Genomic DNA, 19,815 nt, shown 5'->3' on the forward strand with positions numbered 1-19,815 from the left:
CCTCCCAAATCTCTAGGGGTTTTAGAATTACTTTTTAATGTTAAAATGGAACTGAGACCCTACGGCTGCTTTAAAATAATTCTGATTGCTCTGAAACTGGTTGTCATAAGCAGCTTTTGAATACATGGAGGGTGAGAAAAGTCAGCTGGAAGATACAGATAAAACCACACCTTGGATATTTATGCTTTTAATATACTTTAGTCTTGATATTCAAGGGTTAGTGTAGTTAGAGTCTTAAACTGGGAATTAGAGGTGGCAACTTTAGTTCCAGCTCCGTTGTAATCTGTACAGTGATCTTGAAAAGTCTTCTTCATTCACCAAGTCAGCGGTGACATGGGTATAATGGTTCTTGATTGTTTTAACTCCAGAGCAGTGCTGCACAGGTTAACCAGTGTTAACCAAAAGTCATTAACCTTTATGACCCCTGAAAAACCAACCAACCAATTTCCCAAAACTAACCCTGGATTCTAACCTTCATGTCTCTTTATTCCCTAATTCAAAAGGAGCAGAGAAGTCCGTGTTCACTAGAGATCCATCCCAGCTTACAGGAGCACTGATACGGACATCACTGAAGAAAAGTACAATGGGTTTTGGCTTCACAATCATTGGAGGGGACAGACCTGATGAGTTTCTTCAGGTGAAGAATGTGTTAAAAGATGGACCTGCTGCACAAGATGGGAGAATTGCACCAGGTCAAGTATTGTTTCTCTAAATTTCCTTTTCTTGTGGTGCTTTTAAAGAAGGAAGCTGCTGAGGCACAGGAGCTGGGTGACCCCGTCCACTGGCTGAATAGGAACACCTCAGTAAATGAAACAGTTTTCAGGTTTGTGAAAAATCTGTGCAGAGCAGAGTGTGAAAAGGAAAAGAGGCCATGGTCTAGATATAAATCTCCTTTGAGGACATAGATTTCTAGAACCCCAGACTGGTTTGAGTTGGAAGGAATCTTAAGGCTTATCCAGTTCTGGCCCCCTGCCATGGGCAGGGACACCTTCCACCGGCAGGGTCACCTTCCACTAGAGCAGCTTGCTCCAAGCCCCTGTGTCCAACCTGGCCTTGAACACTGCCAGGGATGGGGCAGCCACAGCTTCTCTGAGCACCCTGTGCCAGCACCTCAGCACCCTCACAGGGAAGAGCTTCTGCCTAAGAGCTCATCTCAGTCTCCCCTCTGGTAGGTTAAAGCCATTCCCCTTGGCCTGTCCCTACAGGCCCTTGTCCCAAGCCCCTCTCCAGGTTTCCTGCAGCCCCTTCAGGCACTGGAGCTGCTCTCAGGTCTCCCCTTCAGGAGCCTTCTCTTCTCCAGGCTGCCCCAGCCCAGCTCTCTCAGCCTGGCTCCAGAGCAGAGCTGCTCCAGCCCTCGCAGCATCTCTGTGGCCTCCTCTGGACTCGCTCCAGCAGCCCCATGTCCTTCTTACATTTGGGGCCCCAGAGCTTCATACACCTCTGAAGATGACAGTAGTTCTGTTTTAGCTAAGACTTCTGGTTTCATGGTTGTTTCAAATGTTTTTTTTATTCCCTCTATATGTAAAGTAAAAATAGTGTGTTTGAATCCTGGCCTGTGTTTTGCCTTGTCGCTGCCCAAAAACATCACACCAAATATTCAGTCTGCAAAGAAACCTGCAGCAGGAATGAGCAAGAAATGCTCTATGAACTGGACAAGTGAGGAAACAAGAGGCATGCAATCCATGAAGAGTGCACACTTTTTCATGGTTACTATATGTTTAAACTAACCTTTAAGCTTATTGGAACATACAGTGTATTGGAAAAGGCCATGTGATTCTTTACATGTCACTTAAACTCTCTTAGTACTCAGATACGTTGAGTAAGAAGAGTTCATGCTTTTGATGATGTAATACTATTTATGAAATGAAACAATTTCTGTTTCATTGCTGATCTGTTGTTTGAACGTGTTTGTATGTGCTTCATTTCCTTCTCTAAAACCTAGGACAATCCTCAGGCATTGTGCTGTGGAACACACACGCGTTTGAGTGAAAAGATGTTTATCCATTCCTGTTGTGTTCATGTGATAGTAGAGTTACTGTTTTACTGATGCCCAGGCGTTTAAGTGATAAGATGCTTTGTTTACTGGGAATGTTGTATTGCACATGCAAAGTTTCTTGATCAGAATGGTGCAAAACGATGAAACAAGGCTTTGGAATCTGAAGGCTACTTCCACTTCATTTTGGAAATACATGCTTAGCCATGTGTGGCAGCAGTGTAAGAATACAGAATGTGTGTGGGCACAATCCTAGCTTCAGTTTAGCTAGTCCTAAAATAAACATAGGACCCTCCTCCACTAGAAAATCCGATTTATTCTGGGTTGAGTTTAGGATGCTGTACAATGCGAATTAAAGTAGAAGACATCTGCTTGCAGGAGTGTGCGTGCACTGCTTCATCTCCTGTGGCTGGACAGTATCATTTTTTAAATCTGCTGCAGATTAAACTTTATATATTTAGCACACTGTGTTCTGAGATGAAATAGAATAAATGCAAAGAGGAAATCCTTTATGCTTCTTCACAACAGATAGCCAAGGGGTAATAGCCCAGCCACCGCTCGTTGCTAGTTTTGATTTCCTCCAGTGAGGCGTTGGTTCTGAGCCCAGATGTGGATGGTTTCGTCTCTGGTTTTGACACCATTGTACTTTCTTTTGTAACAGGTGATGTCATTGTAGACATAAATGGAAGTTGTGTCCTTGGCCATACCCATGCAGATGTTGTCCAGATGTTTCAGCTAGTTCCTGTCAATCAGTATGTGAACATGACTTTGTGTCGTGGTTATCCTCTTCCTGACGACAACGAAGACCCTGTGGTAGATATAGTGACAGCTACACCTATTATCAATGGACCGCCTGCGAGCAAAGGAGATGTTTCTCTGACCGGCCAAGATCTAATAGCAGGAACAGTTGTGTTGGACCAGAATGGAAAACTGGGCCCTATGTTGGTCAATGGTCGTCTGAATGGCCCTTCCATGGATACAACTGAGCAGAGGATCTCTCTTGCATCTTCAGGAAGCTCTCAGCCAGAGCTGGTCACTATTCCTCTAGTCAAAGGTCCTAAAGGCTTTGGGTTTGCCATTGCAGACAGTCCTACGGGACAGAAGGTGAAGATGATTTTAGACAGCCAGTGGTGCCAAGGCCTTCAGAAAGGGGACGTAATCAAGGAGATTTGCCATCAGAATGTACAGAGTTTGACACATCTGCAGGTGGTGGAGGTACTGAAGCAGTTTCCAGTAGGAGCAGAGGTGCCACTGCTTATCTTAAGAGGAGGTACATACGTGCCTTTACAGCTGTCATATGCTTTTTGAAAGTCCCTGTTTAATGCAATACCTAAATCATGTCCAGTATCAACTGCTCTCCAAGTGTATTCAGTAGCTGTAATAGAGAGGTGATCACAGGAGACAGGAGGAGGCATCAGCAGTGTGGTGGAGTTGATCACTGGAAATGCCAGAAAAATACTTATTTGTGCTTTCATATATTTATACCTCTTCATTCAGTCAGTCACAGACCAGAATGTGTTTTCTCCACTAAAGCTGACTAGTAGATAGTGTGTGTTTGCCAGGAGGAACTTGAATTGTGGCTGCTCAATATTCATTTAAGCTTTTATTGTAGCTCTGAGAGTATATCACTGCAGTCACAGACTTTACCAGGATCTCCAGTTCTTTTTTGCTGTATGAACGCTACTCTTTCTGAATCTGCTAAGGAAATAATTAGATTTCTTTGGTAGCAAGTGAAATTCCTCCAGACAAATTCACAAAGTCTCCATATCCAATGAAGTGATGTGTGATTTGGTTGACCAGTGTGTAGCAAAAAGAGAAATGGGTATTTTTCATTGTTGTACAGCAATTTCTGTACAACAGATTCTAATTCTAATTTGAGACTTCTGTGATGTTTTCAGTTGACTTGAACGTTCAGTTTGCTATTTAAAATCATAACGTCATAGAATGGTTAAGGTTGGAAAGGACCTTAAGATTGTCTAGTTCCAGCCCCCAAAGAAGAGTGAATTAGTCACTATTTTCAACCTAGGAAGAGCTGATTATATTGCTATATTGCTGTGTAAACTTTGGGTGATCTAATACAGAAAATGCTTTCTACATTGTGTTTTCTTCAGGTCCACCCTCGCCTACTAAAACTGCCAAAGGGGTGAGTATTGGTGACATGTTTAAACTGGTTGCTGATGGAGAATATTCAGGGGGGTTTGGTTGCAAAACAGACTCATAAATATGGTCTGCTTAACACAAGAGATTCTTTTGAGGGTTTTTGAGTTGTTTAATGGAAATGGTGGATGTGTCTCGGACTACTGAAAAATCAAGAATGCAGCAAATAGCTTCTATGATAGAATCATAGAATAGTTAGGGTTGGAAAGGACCTTAAGATCATCCAGTTGGGGTATCTGTGATGTATATTAGCTCAGTAAAGAATCCTTGGGCTTAATAAAATACCCTCTGATTTGATAATGCTGATAGTAATGGATGTTTTTGTCACGAGTGCTTCTTTTACAAGGTGGGCTAGTTGGTGAACAGAGCTGTTTCTTTAAAAATGTTTCTTGTACAGAAAAAAGTATTGCATTTTAGGAAAGCCCCACTACCAGGATGCAGATGGAGCTTCTTTTTCTGTCTTTGTCATGCTGGTTGAATATTGAAGTCATATCCCAGCAGTGGGATAAAGTAAGCACACAAGTTTAGTGTGCTTGAAACAGACTGCCCTCAGTTTAGCTTCAGTTTCTGTTCCTTGCAAGCATACAGCTGCCTGCATTGAATAAATCAGTGCATAAATTGCTGTAGTTTGAGGATGCAGGTCTGTCAGTGTATGGCTCTGTGCAGGCAAGCTAAAAATACCTTGGATTTGGAGACTGGTGTTCTAGCACACGTGCAGTAGCAACTTCCCACAGAGCACTTAATGTTCAGTGGCATTAAGCGGCATGGCAGAATAATTCAGTTAAAAAGGGCAAGTTCTTGTGCTTATAAACCTACAAGAACTGACAAACTGTTAAATGGCTTGTGGGGGAGTTTTATTCTACTCCTTGTAAAAGGGCATATCTAAGTCTGTTCTGCCTGTGCTTTTGTGTAATGTGCACAGACACATGCAGACTGCCATGTTCCAGTCTTCCAGGTTGGGTTTCAGCCCACGATAAGTATTTAGAGTTACCTTAGTGTATAATTGATTGGAAATTAAGGTGAGAGACTATGAGGATCCTTGGTGTCCTTTCTTTGTGAAGTCCTCATAGGTGTGTTGCAGCTATGAACTACTCAGTTTCTAATTCCTCATGCCAAGTGTGAATGAACCAAGTATGCTCCTCCTGTTCAGCCTTATAATGCTGTTGGGGACACCTGTAGCAAACAACCTGATATTGAGCACAGCTCAGGTGCTCTTCTTTGGAGGGGGTTTGGCAGAAGGCAGTGCCCATGGAACAGCTCGTGCCCATGGTGGTGGTTTGTGCTCCAGAGCCCAGCAGGTGCCTGCCAAGGAATCCTCTCTTCTCCAGATGTGACTGGTCCTGTACGCCTGCTTCACCCTGCCAGGCAGTAACTACCAGGAGCTTTACTCATCCCTGAGCAGCAGTCACTTCAAACACCCTCTGTAAGCCCAGTCCTCAGTAGAAATCTGTGGCCTGATGAGGAAGACCTCAGTAGTCTGGTCAGACACACACTTTGGAAGAGCTACATGGAGTTATAATATTATTCCCTTATTTTGCTCTGTGTTTCACTTGTGTGTGCTGTTTATTGTCTTTGTGCAGAAGTACACTGTTAGCTTTTGATGTAATACAGATTTGGTGGGGTCTGTTTCAGAAGGACAAGCAGGACAGTTCAGGGAGCTTGGAAGCTGTCAGCGATCCCATCCCACAGCCAATGCCCTTTCCACCCTCTGCTGTAAGACCAGGCTCTCCTAAACTGGACCCTTCAGAAGTCTACCTGAAGTCTAAGACTATATATGAGGACAAACGTGAGTATATCAACTTCCAACTTGGAAATGCTCGATTTTAAAGGATTTTTTTCATTGTTATCTGTGTGGTAAAACTGTCGTGACTTTCTTACTGAGTTTGATCATGTCCTGTAAATAAAACATTTCAAAAAGTGCATAATTCATACAGACATCAGAAAACTCTGGAGCACTTTTTTAGAAAAAGATACAATGTGTTTCCACCATATTTACAATAAAACAGTTAATCATAGAAATGGTCTCAAGGATGATCTAGATCTGAAGTAAACTGAAGCAGACCTGGCCATTACAGAGTTTACAGAAGGTAGCTTGAAGTTTACTACTGACTGGCTTTTCTCCTGGCCCACTGTCTGAATGCAGCTGTGATTTCTCATGGCATTTTGTGAATCTGGCCTTTCCCTTTTCAGCCTTTTCTTAAAAGTAAATGTTTCCATTTTGGAAAGAGAACATCAGATTTGGCTGTTCAAATTATTTATTGTGTTTGATTACTGTGTTCTGTTGATAAGGAGAGTCAGAATGCAGCACCAGAGCATTATCTTTCACTAATCAAAGATAGCTCCTAACATGTTTTGAAATGGTTCTTTTTCTTAGCTCCAAACACAAGAGATTTGGATGTTTTCCTACGAAAACAAGAGTCAGGCTTTGGTTTCCGGGTGCTTGGAGGGGATGGACCAGATCAGCCTGTGAGTTTACAGTTGCCTACATGTTGTCTTACAATATTACTGTTAGAATGACTCCTACTCTGTCATCCTCATTTCCCTCTTACTCTAAACAGTTCAGTGATGGCAAAATTGATCAATTCAGTGACTGCCTTTTAAAGAGCAAGAATAGATTCAGATTACCTTTCTTTTCCCCCCTCTTCATGGCTGACTTTAATCTGCAAGGCTCCCATGCCCTTTCACTATTTGAGTCTGGTTTTGGCAGCGGTTGTCTCTGTCGTGTTGATAATACTGATGGTGTTTCTGTGGCTGTTGCTGTGTCTCAGGAGCCCTGAAAAGGTCAGTGCTGACACCCAGCCTTTGTCCCTTTCCACCTGATCCCAGTGGTGGTCTTGGCACAAAAAGTGCCCTGGAAATGCTCCGTGTGCTGTGCACGTCAGCACATCCCAGGGAGCAGATGAGTGGAAGGAAGCAGCTGGTTACCCTGCAAAACTCCATCAGGCCATTCTTTTGAATGCAGCCCAGTGAAACAAGGCAGGAATTGGGGTTGTGTTGCACCCCTTTTCCCCCATCTCTCCTGCCAGGAGAACAAAATGCATTTTGTTCTGTCAGCCATTGGGTTTCTGGTGAATTCATCTCAAGGAAATAAGCACAGCCTTTCCAGTGCACTCTCTCAGGCTTTTATTTGCCTTGTATTTTTCCCTCTCATCTCATAAAATACAAAATGTGGTACTTAAGATTTTCATGAAAGCCTTGAAGCAGAACCTACTGAGACTGGCTTCCTTCTGCAAATGGATGTGGGCATTGTATTGCATTGTAACTGGCATCAAAACATAACTCTGATGTTTGCACAGGAGGAAGAATACTAGCTAGGGCCTAGTTTGCTGTAACCAGGTCAGTGTCTAGAGTTCAGGTATGTTTTTAAGTCGTCGATGTAGTCTTTTTTTCCAGGCCTCAGCCTGCAGAGCTGGGCTTGCAAGACTCTCTGCTTGAGAGGTAATTGCCAAGGAATGGTGGAGTTGGAGGCATATGGGCAAATGCCAGTGCAGAAACCCCTGGGTAGTCTGTTCTTTAGGAGACTTCCCTTTATTTCCAAAAAGACAATAATTTTTTGCTGGGAAGAGGTGCTGAGACTTGTACCATATGTCAGGAGCCATTCCTTCGGCTGTCAAGTTAATAGGAAAAGCTTTTGGAACAGACACTCATAGACTGTTTTCTGATTACAGTTAAGGAATATGGTTTTTTCCATTCACAGCTCTGACCCAGTACTGGCCTATTTTATTATTATTTATTTTTTCCTAATATGCATTTAAAGAAAAGGAAGAGCAAAACCAAAGAATTTTCCTTCAGTTGCACTTTATAGCATTTGTGGTGTTTTGTTTCCATGACAGCCAATAACTGTTGGTAAGTGTAAAGCTAATGTCATGAACGCTGTGCAGATGGTCTGCCCACCGTTGTTTAACCCCCAACAAGTACTGGCCATAATTAATCTCAATCTTTCATTTAACCTGAATGTAATTCCAGCATATGAATAGTGTGTGCTCAATTTATCTGTTATATTTAGTAGCACTTTATGAGGTGGGAGTAGTCAAAGTTGATAAGGGGAGTGCAGCTGTTTGAATCCCATTATCTAATCACTAAAAGCTGTGTGCTGAAAAAGCTCCAAGCATGGAACTGTCTGAGCAGCTTTTCAGAAATAAATCTGAATTCTTTCAAAAGCTTTTACTTCTTTCCCAATCACTCTGACCTAGTCTTGCTTAAGAAGATACTTGAATAAGTAGAGTGAATGACAGAGGCTTTTGTTTCAGTGTCTGGGAAATCATATATATGTAAAAAGTACAGTCTATGCTTAAGTCAAAAGTTGACCATTATGCTCAAGAGATGGTGTTTGTTCCAGAATTCATGGAAATAAGGATTAAAAATCCCTCAAAACTAAGTATTTACTCAGTGCTTTGAGCCCCCAAATTGCATCCAGAGTCAGCTGGTGCAAAGTACACTCGCTGGCTGTATTTCTGCTACAATTGGACAATTAAATAATCTTTAAAGTTACGTTCCCAAAAGCCCTCATCTGTCAGGATTCACCTGGATTCCATTACATGTTCTGATGAGTTCATGTTTTGCTGCTCAAACCCCCTGACTCTGCTCTGCTGACAGATTTATATTGGAGCCATAATCCCATTGGGAGCAGCAGAGAAAGACGGCAGGCTTCGAGCTGCGGATGAGCTGATGTGCATCGATGGAATCCCTGTGAAAGGGAAGTCACACAAACAAGTTTTGGACTTAATGACCAGTGCTGCACGGAATGGGCAGGTGCTGCTCACAGTCCGGAGGAAGATCTTCTTTGGTGGTATGTGTCTGTCTGTCCAGAGAGGGTACTGCAGGGGACACACGTCTGGCTAAAGGAGCACTTTTTGTAATCAAGTCATCTACAGCTGCTCTGAAACTTGTCAGTTACTGCACTAGAGATGAGCAACCTGAGATTCAGGAGGGTCAGCTGTAATTCTTAGTAAGTGGAGAAAAGCAGAATTCAGTAAGCTGATGCTTTGGTGCTTGCTGGTTTGCACTGCTCACACAGGTAGGGCATTGAAAATTATGATGGCTTCAAACGTTTTTGCAGATGTTAATTAGAACAGCCACTAGCCCCGTGCAAATTGAGTAGTGACACGATCTCTTTTCTGTACAAGCAGTATTCTCAAATCTCTTGGCACCTGTGTGTAGCAAGAGTAAGTGCATTCAAACCAGAGGTGACTCAGGGTAGCATCTTGTGATTCTGCAGTTTTAGGTCAGTGTCCAGGTCAGCAGTGCACAGAGGAGCATTATCTGTGATTCGATGATGCTGATTAAGTGAATGACAGATCTGGGATGGGCTTCAGGAGAACTGGTAACAGTCCCCTGTTCTGACTACCAGCCAGTATTGCGTCTCCATTGCATTACTCAACCATTCATTCTGAGTATATACAAGTAAAAGGAAAAAGTATTTTGAAGAGAATTCTCAATGTCTTTTAAGATACCTTATGGTAGATGAATACTTCAAGACCAAAAGTTTGTAGGTTTCCTAAACGAAGGCCTGACTTCAGTCTTCAGGCTGCCTTTTACGAACTTATTTCCATTGTTCCAAGTAAACTGTTGCTCCTCACTTAAGATAGCAATAGTTGTGGTTTGTAGCTGAATCTCTGCCGTAGATCTTGTAGCATGCAGAAAAGCCACAATGGGGTTTTTTTTTACCATAAAAAGGCATCAGGTCACTCTAACAAAGTCTGTGTACACAGAGCCAGGTCTGTTCACCTGTGTGCAACCAGTGTGCAGCAGGCTTTCCTTGCATAACTGGGCCTTTGAATGCTTTATCCTGCATCTGATTTCGGTCTGATCCAAATTGCATTGTTCATAAACTCACCTCTTAACTTTCCCAGGCAGGCAGTGTTTCCTTACACTGGCACTGATACCGAGACGTAGTTTCGCTGTAGCTGCTTTGTAAACCAGCAGGATTGGTTTTTCCTTATTTGTTTGCCTGTTACCTGAAAGGGGAAAAGCAAGCAGAGGAGGAGGAGTCGCAGCCCGTCTTCACACAGAACGGCTCTCCCCGCCTGAATCGGGTGGAGTTTGCAAGCTTGCAGTCCCCAGAGGTCTACGATGTCCGTCTGCAGCGGAAGGAGAATGAAGGATTTGGCTTCGTCATCCTCACCTCAAAGAACAAACCTCCTCCTGGTGGTAAGTGCAGTGTTCTGGTGGTGGTGTCACTGCCTGATGCTTGTACCAAAGCTCCTGCTGGCAGCAGGTAAGATGGGATGCAGCTTCTTTATGGATTTCTCCTTCTTTGATGTGTTGGTGTTACCTACCCAGCACTCTGCAAAGACACAGTCATTTTCCACTCACACTGTTTCACAGCCCAGATAGCTGAGGCTTGGTCTGTCTTGCTTCATGTTCATGCTCTTCGTCACCCAACAGTGACATAAGTGGAGAGCAGGGGGAAAGTCTGTCACATGCAACCAGCCCATACACAGGAATGTGAACTTGCCACAGTGCTCAGGGCAGTCCTCAGCAGGATGATTCCCACACTGCATTAATTCGTACGTGTTTTAATGGAAGTGTAGTTTCAACCTTGGCTTTATGTTACCTAATCGGGTAGAATTTCTCATTTTGGGAGATCTGAGAAGGTAGAGGCTGCAATACTTGGAAGAAAGCAATGAAGTTGTTATTGTCAAGACAGGTAGGGTGCTTGTCTAGAAAGATAATCAAAATGAAACAAGAGCATGCTCTGGCATTACAGTTCTGACATATGGACATGGCTTCAGGCATAGCTGTAAAGATGAACAACAAAATAACCAAGGTTAAAAGCAGAAAGAAAAAGAAACACTGTGAGCAGAACTGAATGAGAGAAGTTACTTGAAGGAAGCCATGGAGACCAACTCAATGACTAGAAAGATCTGTGACCCCCTGCACAGGGGCAGGTCTGCTCAGTGTAATCAAGTACTTCTTGTGCTGATGACTGCTACTTATCTCCAGTGCCAGGGAGAGGCTGTTGCATATTTTTTACAAGAGGTGGTGAGTAGGATCATCTTTCTGAGATTCATTCCTGTTGGCCATCACAAAATAGTTTATAGACTAGTTAGAGTTGGAAGGGACCTTCAAAGGTCATCTAGTCCGAGGCTTGCTTATCTGTGGCAGCCCTCAAAATACAAGCCAGCTCCGTGTTCAGCCACAAATGAACTCAATTCACTGCCATTAAGGTACAGATAACTCCTGAAATCCTTACTCAGTTCCTTTAGTTCTGTAGTGTAAATCACCCTTCTGAACTCATCTGGTTCCAGACAGACATAATGATGGCTTGACAGCGTGTCTCTTACTGAGCTTCAGACACTTCTGTTTTTCCACTTCATTTTACTGCACAATAAAAAACCAGCAGGAGCACAGAATAAATAACACTGTGCTGAATTCATGTGATATATATTTAACATGTGATACAGTCTTGGCTCAGTCAGTACCTTTTCAAGAATGTTAAAACCAGCCACTCTGGAAGCACTCAGCATGATGGGATGGTGAAGCAGCAGTGGTCCAGGCACGGTGCATCCTCTCTCTGAGGATCTGCTGCAAATCCCTGTTTATTTGATATTAGAAGTGAAAGTAGGAGACAACTAAAACCAATTCCAGTGCTGGAGACCTAAGCCCTGTGGTCCAGGCTATTTCTAACGCACAGGAAAAAAAAGAGATGCTGGTGCAGCCACAGGCTGTGCTGTGCAGAACTTTCCTGTGGCACAGTTTAATATGGAGCTATTGTGTTCTTCTAAAGCCAGGATTATTTTAAAACAAGTAATCAGCAGTTGAGTCTGCAGCCCTGCAGTGCTTTACTTTTCACAGTTGGCTCTTAGCTTTATATAATAGTTAAAAACCCAGTCTATTAAGGGAAGATTAAATAACATTTAAACTCATGGTAAATGCTAGAAGGCATCAACGTCTGTTCTTTCACAGCAACTTCTGCATGTGCTAGCTCATTAAAACAATCCTTGATGGCTTTTCAGTCTTGGGTGCCTGATGATGATGTGAAAGTGTTTCAGATTTGCTGCCATGGTTTTGAAAAGCCAGCTGATAGTTCTGACAGGTCATAATGTTCCTCACCTCTCCAATCCTGCAGAGAAAAGCATGTTTGGGAGAGCAGCAGCTACAGAAAATAGGTATCCATCAAACCTGCTTCAGGATTTGGAGGCACAAACAGGCTTTTACATGAAGTACCAGTGAGGGTATTTGTGACACACGTGGAGGTCAGTCTAGAGAGGTCTTTGGAAATGAGTTACGAAGGAGCAGTGCAGCAGTTCCTGTGCAGAAGAGCCCTGCTGAAGGATTTGGGAAGGACAGAAGCCAATTTTGCTGTGCTTTCAGGCATACAGATGAATGAAAGGCTGTTCTAGACGCATGGGGAAGCACACTGACTGATGTGCTTTGATGTAATGTGAATCTGCTGTTGGGGCCACGTCGGCACCCAGGCAGCTCAACGAGCTGCTCTTTTGCCCCAGGCTTTGGTAGGCTTCTCCCCTCACAAAGGCATCTTGCTGGCTGCCCAGTGCCATCTGCAGCACTGTTGTTTGGGTCAGTAAACTGTAAAACAAGATCTCTCCCTGAGCACAGCTCTTGGCAGGGAGACACAGGAGCCGTGGCAGGGCTCTCCCTCCAGAGGAAGAACCATGCTAGAGTGGAGCATCCCTCCCTCCTTGGTGCCTTTTTAGTTCTGCTCTCTCTGCATCTGTGTTCATCTCTGGGAAAGTAACTACAAGCAGCCTTTTTTCCTTCTGGTTCTCATAAAATTCCCTCTTTTCCCTGTTCTGTCTTTTCTGGCCCTATCCCTTTGGCCTTTAGAGGAGTCTCTATATGGAGAAGTTTCACCATGGGATGGACTGAGGAAACCAAGCCAGGAGAGCTAGTTAAAGTTCAAGATGATTATTACAGGTTCATGTTTATCTTGGAGAGCAGGAATAGGGAATGGGTCTGTGCAGACCTTGTTGTGCTACCTGGGTGTGCTGAGGGTAGCTTCTGATGCTCACCAGGTTACTAAGTCGTTGGCAGGAGAAGTTGGATTTCCTTTTGAAGAGTATTTAAGGCTTAGTTTTTGGTTTCAAGGAGGAAGACTTAACCTGTGCATCTGGATTTCTAATGACTGTGTTAAACTGGCTCCGAGTCCACACAGTGAACCAGGGTCTCTCTGTGAAATGGAAAACAATGCAGTAGGCAAAGAAACTGCTTTGGGGACACATGGTTTTACTCATCCCTTTACAGATGTGATCTTTCTCCTTGTGTTTCTCTTTAGGTGTAACACCTTGGGTGTGGTAAGGCTGTGCTCTCAGGGGTTGCTGTTTGCATTCACTCTACTTTCTTCATTATTTGCAGGGTGTTCTTGCACAAGCAGTGCCACCTTTTAGAGCAGGGGCAGTCTCTGGGATGACTGTCGCAGTCTAGGTCTGTGTGGTGCTTGTCTGACATAAACCACTGTGAGGGTGGTGAGGCCCTGGCATAGTTTGCCCAGAGAAGCTGTGGCTGCCCCATCCCTGGCAGTGTTCAAGGCCAGGTTGGACACAGGGGCTTGGAGCAAGCTGCTCTAGTGGAAGGGGTCCCTGCCTGTGGCAGGGGGCTGGAATGGGATGAGCTTTAAGGTGCCTTCCAATCCAAACCATTCTGGGATTCTATCATTCATATGATCGAATGAATATTAATAATGAATATCATATGAATATCATATGAATATGTCGCTGTGCCTGTTCTTGATTTCCTAGTGATTCCTCACAAGATTGGGCGAGTTATAGACGGGAGCCCAGCTGACCAGTGTGGGAAGCTGAAAGTGGGAGACCGCATCTCGGCAGTGAACGGTCAATCCATCGTTGAACTCTCGCATGACAGCATAGTGCAGCTCATCAAGGATGCAGGCAACGTGGTGACTCTGACTGTTGTGGCTGAGGAAGGTAAGGAGGGTGCATGGTCCCAGTGTGTTAATGGCTCCTACTGCACTGCCAGAGTCTGATGTCTGTGACTTCTGAAGTTAATTTGCTTAAAGTGGAGTATTTTAAGATGCTCAGCAATTAAAGAGAGTGAAGCTCATCCAGTTGCTCTGGAAGAGCTGAAGGCAAGTGGGGCAGAGAGAGACAGCTGCTAAGGTGGTTATACTGAAAAGTAAGATACAGGTATGAACAGCACAATGCAGGCTAAGAGAAATTCTCATGACTTTTCATGTGAGAGAGACAGACTGCTACTCACATGGAAGCATGTCTTAATCAGACCTTGTATTCTGCAACCAAAGAGAAAAGACCTTTCCTTGGGGGTGCTGCAGCAGACACAGGATGATGCCCAGAGGGAAGATCTTGCCCCCAGACAGTGCCTGTCTCTTGCTGCTGCCAGGAGCTGTGTTCCATGTGAGGCAGGTGCTCCTGTGATGCTCTGGAACCTGTGGCCTAGGTGCTCAGGTGCTCTAAGGCCACGAGGACACCTGCTTTCAGATCCTCTCCATTTACATGCTCTGAGGTTTTCCATCCTGCTATATTTAAAATACACAAATTGCTCAATGCTGTATCTGGGATACAAAAGAAGCATCCAGTAGCCCTGTCTGCCAAAACCACCCTTTGAAAAGTGGTCGCATTCCACCATAAAAACCTTGCCTTGGGGTTTTCCTGCAGAGCCTCTGGGCTTGCTGGTGGATTCTTCACATGCAAATGCTGTGTCCATCCAAGCATCAAAGTGAGTGTTTGTGACTGCAGAGTCATCACAGAGTCACAGACTGGTTTAGGTGTGAAGGGACCTTAAAGCTCATCCAGTTCCAACCCCCTGCCACGGGCAGGGACACCTTCCACTAAGACCAGGTTGCCCCATCCAACCTGGCCTGTATTTTTAATGGAAGCTCCCAGGCAACGCTGCATTCAGTATGGCATTGTTTCCATACAAACAGTTCATTATAAATATGTAAAATCCAGTCATTTGAAGAGGCAAAGCTGTTTTCCAGCCCTGCTTGCCACTGTGTTTTTCTGGATTGCTGCTTGTGGCTTTAATTAAACTTGCTATCATTGTTTTATCAGAGAGTTGGCTTTTTTCACCTTTTAAATAATGAATACCTGAAGCCAGAATGTGAATAAATCCAATAGATGATTCTCTAATTTCACATTCATGGCAAATATTTAACATGCTCTCTCAGCCTGTAATACAGAATTTCAAAGGCTTAATTTTCTGTTTTGTTAATGCTGAAGCAGAGAGACTTCAATAAATTGTTACTTTTCTATTAAGGTTTTCATTCTATCAAATCTGATTCATTCCATTTTGAAGGGACACACTTCAAAGCAGTTGCCCAGGGCCATGTTTATAATGCAACTGAAGTTGTATTGGTTGCATTAGATTAGTTTCTCTGGGGCTCTTAATCAGCTTTGTTTTGAGAACAAGCTTTCTGAAGGTAACATTTTTGTCCCTTATTAATGCGTGACCTTACCTGGATGCTGTGTAAGAATTCATCCCAGTTCCTCAGTTACAGACTTGGGAGCCAAAAACTGCATAGAAAACAAGAACCTGAGGAGAGCTAATGGGGGGGGGGAACCTCTTTGTAGCAGGTGATAAAACCAGACTGAAGAGACCAGACAGAAAAAACGTGTGGCATAGAGGAGGTGGAGTTGGCGTGTATCAGATGTAAAGACAGTGAAAGAGAGAGAAAGAGAGAAAGAGAACCTGTGCCACCAAAATGGGGATACATCACCACTTGTAAATTCTCCTTGATTTAGCTGGAGAAATCGATTACCTCCCAGCACAACCCTGTATACAGCAGATCCTATAGAAAGCCAGGGTGGATGTGAATTAGTCATGAGTCCAGGTGTTTTCCCCCCTGGTTTGCAGGGAGAGAGCTGAGCTTCAGAGATGGTTCACAAGACAATGGTGAATGCTGAGGAAGGTGCAGGAGGCAGCTCCAAAGGAAAAGGTGCCCTTTTGCTGTTCAGCACCTCAAAGCATAAACCCTGATGGAGTTTGCTGTTCCCCATTCTCTTCAGTGCTGTCCTCTGGGATTGGCAGCAATACCACCTTGTTCCCCTTCCCTCTGCCTCCCAGCTTTCACAGATGCGTGATATTTCCTTTTCATACAAATAAATGAATTGCACTTGATGTGCCAGAAGACTTTCTTTAGCATTTTTCACAAAAGGAGGAGCCTGTCAGCTTTTGTGGAGCATTAGCTGGAGACACGATGGAGCAGGCTGAAGAGAGGACTGGAGGATTTGTACAAACAGATGGCGTCTTTCTTGCCTGTGCTTCTAAATTAAAACTCTGAGGATAAACCAGGAGTAAAAGTTGACGTTCTGTCTCTAGAGAAAAACCTCCTGAAGGCATATCATCGTAACAGCACCAAGCAGCCTGTGAAGGACCCAGGAGGTCTCGCATACCTGAGAAATTCAGTCTAATAATAGGCATTCTGTTTTCCTTCCGTTGTGATCATAGAGTCACAGAGTGGTCTGGGTTGGAAGGGACCTCAAAGCTCCTCCAGCTCCAACCCCTGCCACAGGCAGGGACCCCTTCCACTAGAGCAGCTTGCTCCAAGCCCCTGTGTCCAACCTGGCCTTGAACACTGCCAGGGATGGGGCAGCCACAGCTTCTCTGGGCACCCTGTGCCAGCGCCTCAGCACCCTCACAGGGAAGAGCTTCTGCCTAAGAGCTCATCTCAGTCTCCCCTCTGGCAGGTTAAAGCCATTCCCCTTGGCCTGTTCCTACAGGTCCTTATCCAAAGCCCCTCCTCCAGGTTTCCTGCAGCCCCTTTAGGCACTGGAGCTGCTCTCAGGTCTCCCCTTCAGGAGCCTTCTCTTCTCCAGGCTGCCCCAGCCCAGCTCTCTCAGCCTGGCTCCAGAGCAGAGCTGCTCCAGCCCTCGCAGCATCTCCATGGCCTCCTCTGGCCTCGCTCCAGCAGTTCCACGTCCCTCTGGTGCTGCTGCCCCAGAGCTGGATCAGGGCTGCAGGGGGAACCTCCCCAGAGCACAGCAGAGGGGCAGGATCCCTTCCCTGAGCTGTTGCTCACGCTCTGGGGGTGCAGCCCAGCACCCGAGGGGGTTCTGGTCTCAAGCACACACTGTGGGTCACGGGAGCTTAAAGCTTGCACTTTGTGTGTTTTACTGGGGTTAGTTTGAGATGGATCTGAGTAGCCCTAGTCCCTTCTGTCTGTCTTTATGTCTGAATACAGCATGGACTTATTCATTGCCTTTTATCAACGTGCAGACATTCTAAAACCCTTCTGTTCATGTCTGCTTCAGTTAAAATGATGTCGGTTTTCTGAAGGAAAGCCTCATAGGTAAGAATAAAATTCCAGGGAGTTTATTCCATGGAACCCGTTGGGTTCCTGGCTTATGGCATTAGACCTCAGAAAATCCTCTTTGCCTCGCAACCGCTGCGAGGTGAGCTCAGCCTGGGATGCCAGACAGCAGCGACAGCAAACAGAGCCCCGATGGACACTGTTCTTGTGGTGAGTTTGTTGCCTTTATTACTTGTGAAGTCCTGACTGTTGATTTTGTTTGAATCTCTTAGAACACCGTGGTCCTCCCTCGGGAACAAACTCCGCCAGGCAGAGTCCAGCTCCGCAGCACCGACCACTGGGACCAGGCCAGATCAACGCTTCCAGCACAGACAGGTACAGAGCTTTTGGGGTTGGCAACAGGAACTGAGAACAGCTGGAAAAGCTTAACCAGAGGGGTTGTTAATGCAAAGGTAACATCCACATCCTTTTCCTTCTTTGTAGGGGAGCCACGGAAAGTGAAACTGGAAAAGAAGTTTCAAGTAGTTACAGGCTTTCCTGGCCTGAGCATAAGCACTTGACACAGCCTGATGCTGGCGTGGCTTCACTTGTTGGTAGCCGTCATTCCCAGGTACAGGTAACTCACCAGAGGGTGCAGATGCATGCATGTTACTTGTCCATCAGGATGCTACGGTGGCATTGCCGTGGGGTATTCAAATCAGAACAACAAAGCATTCCCCTGTCAGACCTTGGGTGGAGAAGTGGCAAATAAAAACGCAGTGAAGCGTTGCACAGAATGTTTTTGCTAATACCTTAAATGTTATTATCTCCTTAGGATAGTTTAGTATGTGTTATAATGCTAAAAGAAGCAGCAAATGCTTGCAGTAGGGCCACTACAGACCCTTTGGCAGTTTCTTACAGAAACTTCATGCATATCTAAAACTTAGCAAGGGAAATGTTGTGTATGCTCAGAGTTGGGATGAAACTGTTACACCCAGTCATACATCAGTGGTGGTGAAGTGGGTGTAAACCATGGATTGCACGGTTCTCAAACTGTGCGAAGCATTTCTCCAGGAAAACAAATGTTTAAATGTGCCTATAGGTCCTCATCTGTTTTTTCTCTCTGACTTCCTGCACAGAATCCTGGCTGTTTCCCAGTGGAGTTGGAAAGGGGCCCTCGAGGGTTTGGATTCAGCCTTCGAGGAGGAAAGGAATACAACATGGGCTTATTCATCCTTCGACTCGCTGAAGATGGGCCAGCTGTCAAGGATGGGAGAGTACACGTGAGTTGGTCTTCTCCCATCAGTTTGTTGATCAAGCCAGCTTTCTGACACATTGATTTACACACAGTGGCAATATTCTCATCGTTGTGCAAGGCATTCACTTTCAGGTGTTGTAGTAAAAGCAAAGCATACGGATACAATGCCAAGGAACAATGATAGGTGACAAGCTGTGACTACTGCCCAGAGCTGAATTTTCAAAGGCTGGAGCATGAAGCTGAATCCAGATGCTCACAAGATGCTGTTCCACGTGCAGTCCTGGTGCTTTACTGCACGTACAACCACTGCACAAGGCTCTGCCTCCATTTGTACTGTTCACAGTGCAGGGCTGGCACAGATACGTGCTGGAGCTACTGTGAGGCTTAATTGGATGTGGAATTCTAAGTATTGTTATCTCCTATTGTCCTGTTCTTTACAGTAATTTGCTTCTTCCCCCGTGCTTGAGGGACTACATGAGTGTGGCATTCAGCAGTAATATTTTCTCTTGCATTCCTCCTCCAAGTGCTGTTACACTGAGCTTCAGGGCTTTGCTTTCCCAGCAGGAGCAACCAAAAGGTTCCCAGCTGACTGCACACTGCTTAATGCAGACAACCCATGCCAAGGCATCGGTTAGCAGGGACCGTGATAGCAAGATATTCCTGAACATTCCATCGTGAAGCCTCCTTCCACCACTTGGCACCTCACTGGGCAGGGGATGTGTGTATGCAGGGGTGTGTTCACTGCACCAGCAGACAGCCGTGTCCCATGGGGGCATGATTCTTATGGAGGAGCAGTGCCATAAGCACTGTGCTGCGTGTCCCCAGCAGCTCGAAGCACAGAGGGGCTGCACTCAGCCAGCGTGAGGTTATTCACACATTTCACATCATTCACATTCTCCCTTCTCAGCAGGAAAATGGTGTCATTTTCTGGCTGTACTTTAAAACTGTGAAGAGGAATTTCTCACCCAGTTAATGGCAACTGAGCATGACAGGAGGCACGTCGTATGGAGCGGCGTGTCCTGTCCTATCCGATGAGTAACCACACTGTGACCTCCTTTGGCAGAGACAGTTTATTTAACAAAGCCCACTCAGTCCCTTTAAACTGCTAATTTTATGCACTAGTGACATCCATTGGCCGATCCATGTATTGTAGAATAGATTTCATGACCCTTTGTGTAGGGGTGTTGTTCCAACCCCTTCCCAGCAGCCTGCGAAGTTAATGTGAACAGTCATTTACCT

The 19,815-nt window shown here is 44.9% G+C and overlaps 1 protein-coding gene across 4 annotated transcripts in view; it reads left to right on the top strand.

Moving 5' to 3' along the window:
* MAGI3 (membrane associated guanylate kinase, WW and PDZ domain containing 3) overlaps positions 1-19,815 on the top strand; it is a 74,191-nt gene that overhangs the window by 49,869 nt on the left and 4,507 nt on the right. For 3 of the 4 annotated variants that reach the window (XM_057426864.1, XM_057426867.1, XM_057426866.1), the window contains exons 9-19: positions 504-692; positions 2,655-3,263; positions 4,105-4,136; positions 5,783-5,936; positions 6,525-6,616; positions 8,747-8,939; positions 10,115-10,300; positions 13,852-14,037; positions 17,612-17,714; positions 17,823-17,949; positions 18,458-18,601. In XM_057426864.1, coding sequence (XP_057282847.1) covers positions 504-692; positions 2,655-3,263; positions 4,105-4,136; positions 5,783-5,936; positions 6,525-6,616; positions 8,747-8,939; positions 10,115-10,300; positions 13,852-14,037; positions 17,612-17,714; positions 17,823-17,949; positions 18,458-18,601 — 2,015 coding nt within the window. The remainder of the gene's footprint in view (positions 1-503; positions 693-2,654; positions 3,264-4,104; positions 4,137-5,782; positions 5,937-6,524; positions 6,617-8,746; positions 8,940-10,114; positions 10,301-13,851; positions 14,038-17,611; positions 17,715-17,822; positions 17,950-18,457; positions 18,602-19,815) is intronic. The other variant, XM_057426865.1, reaches the window with a different exon arrangement.

This window comes from Pezoporus wallicus, unplaced genomic scaffold (genome assembly GCF_028554395.1).
Source record: "Pezoporus wallicus isolate ANWC-B61680 ecotype Strahan unplaced genomic scaffold, APGP_CSIRO_Pwel_v1 contig_11646, whole genome shotgun sequence".
Classification (NCBI taxonomy): Eukaryota; Metazoa; Chordata; class Aves; order Psittaciformes; family Psittacidae; genus Pezoporus; species Pezoporus wallicus.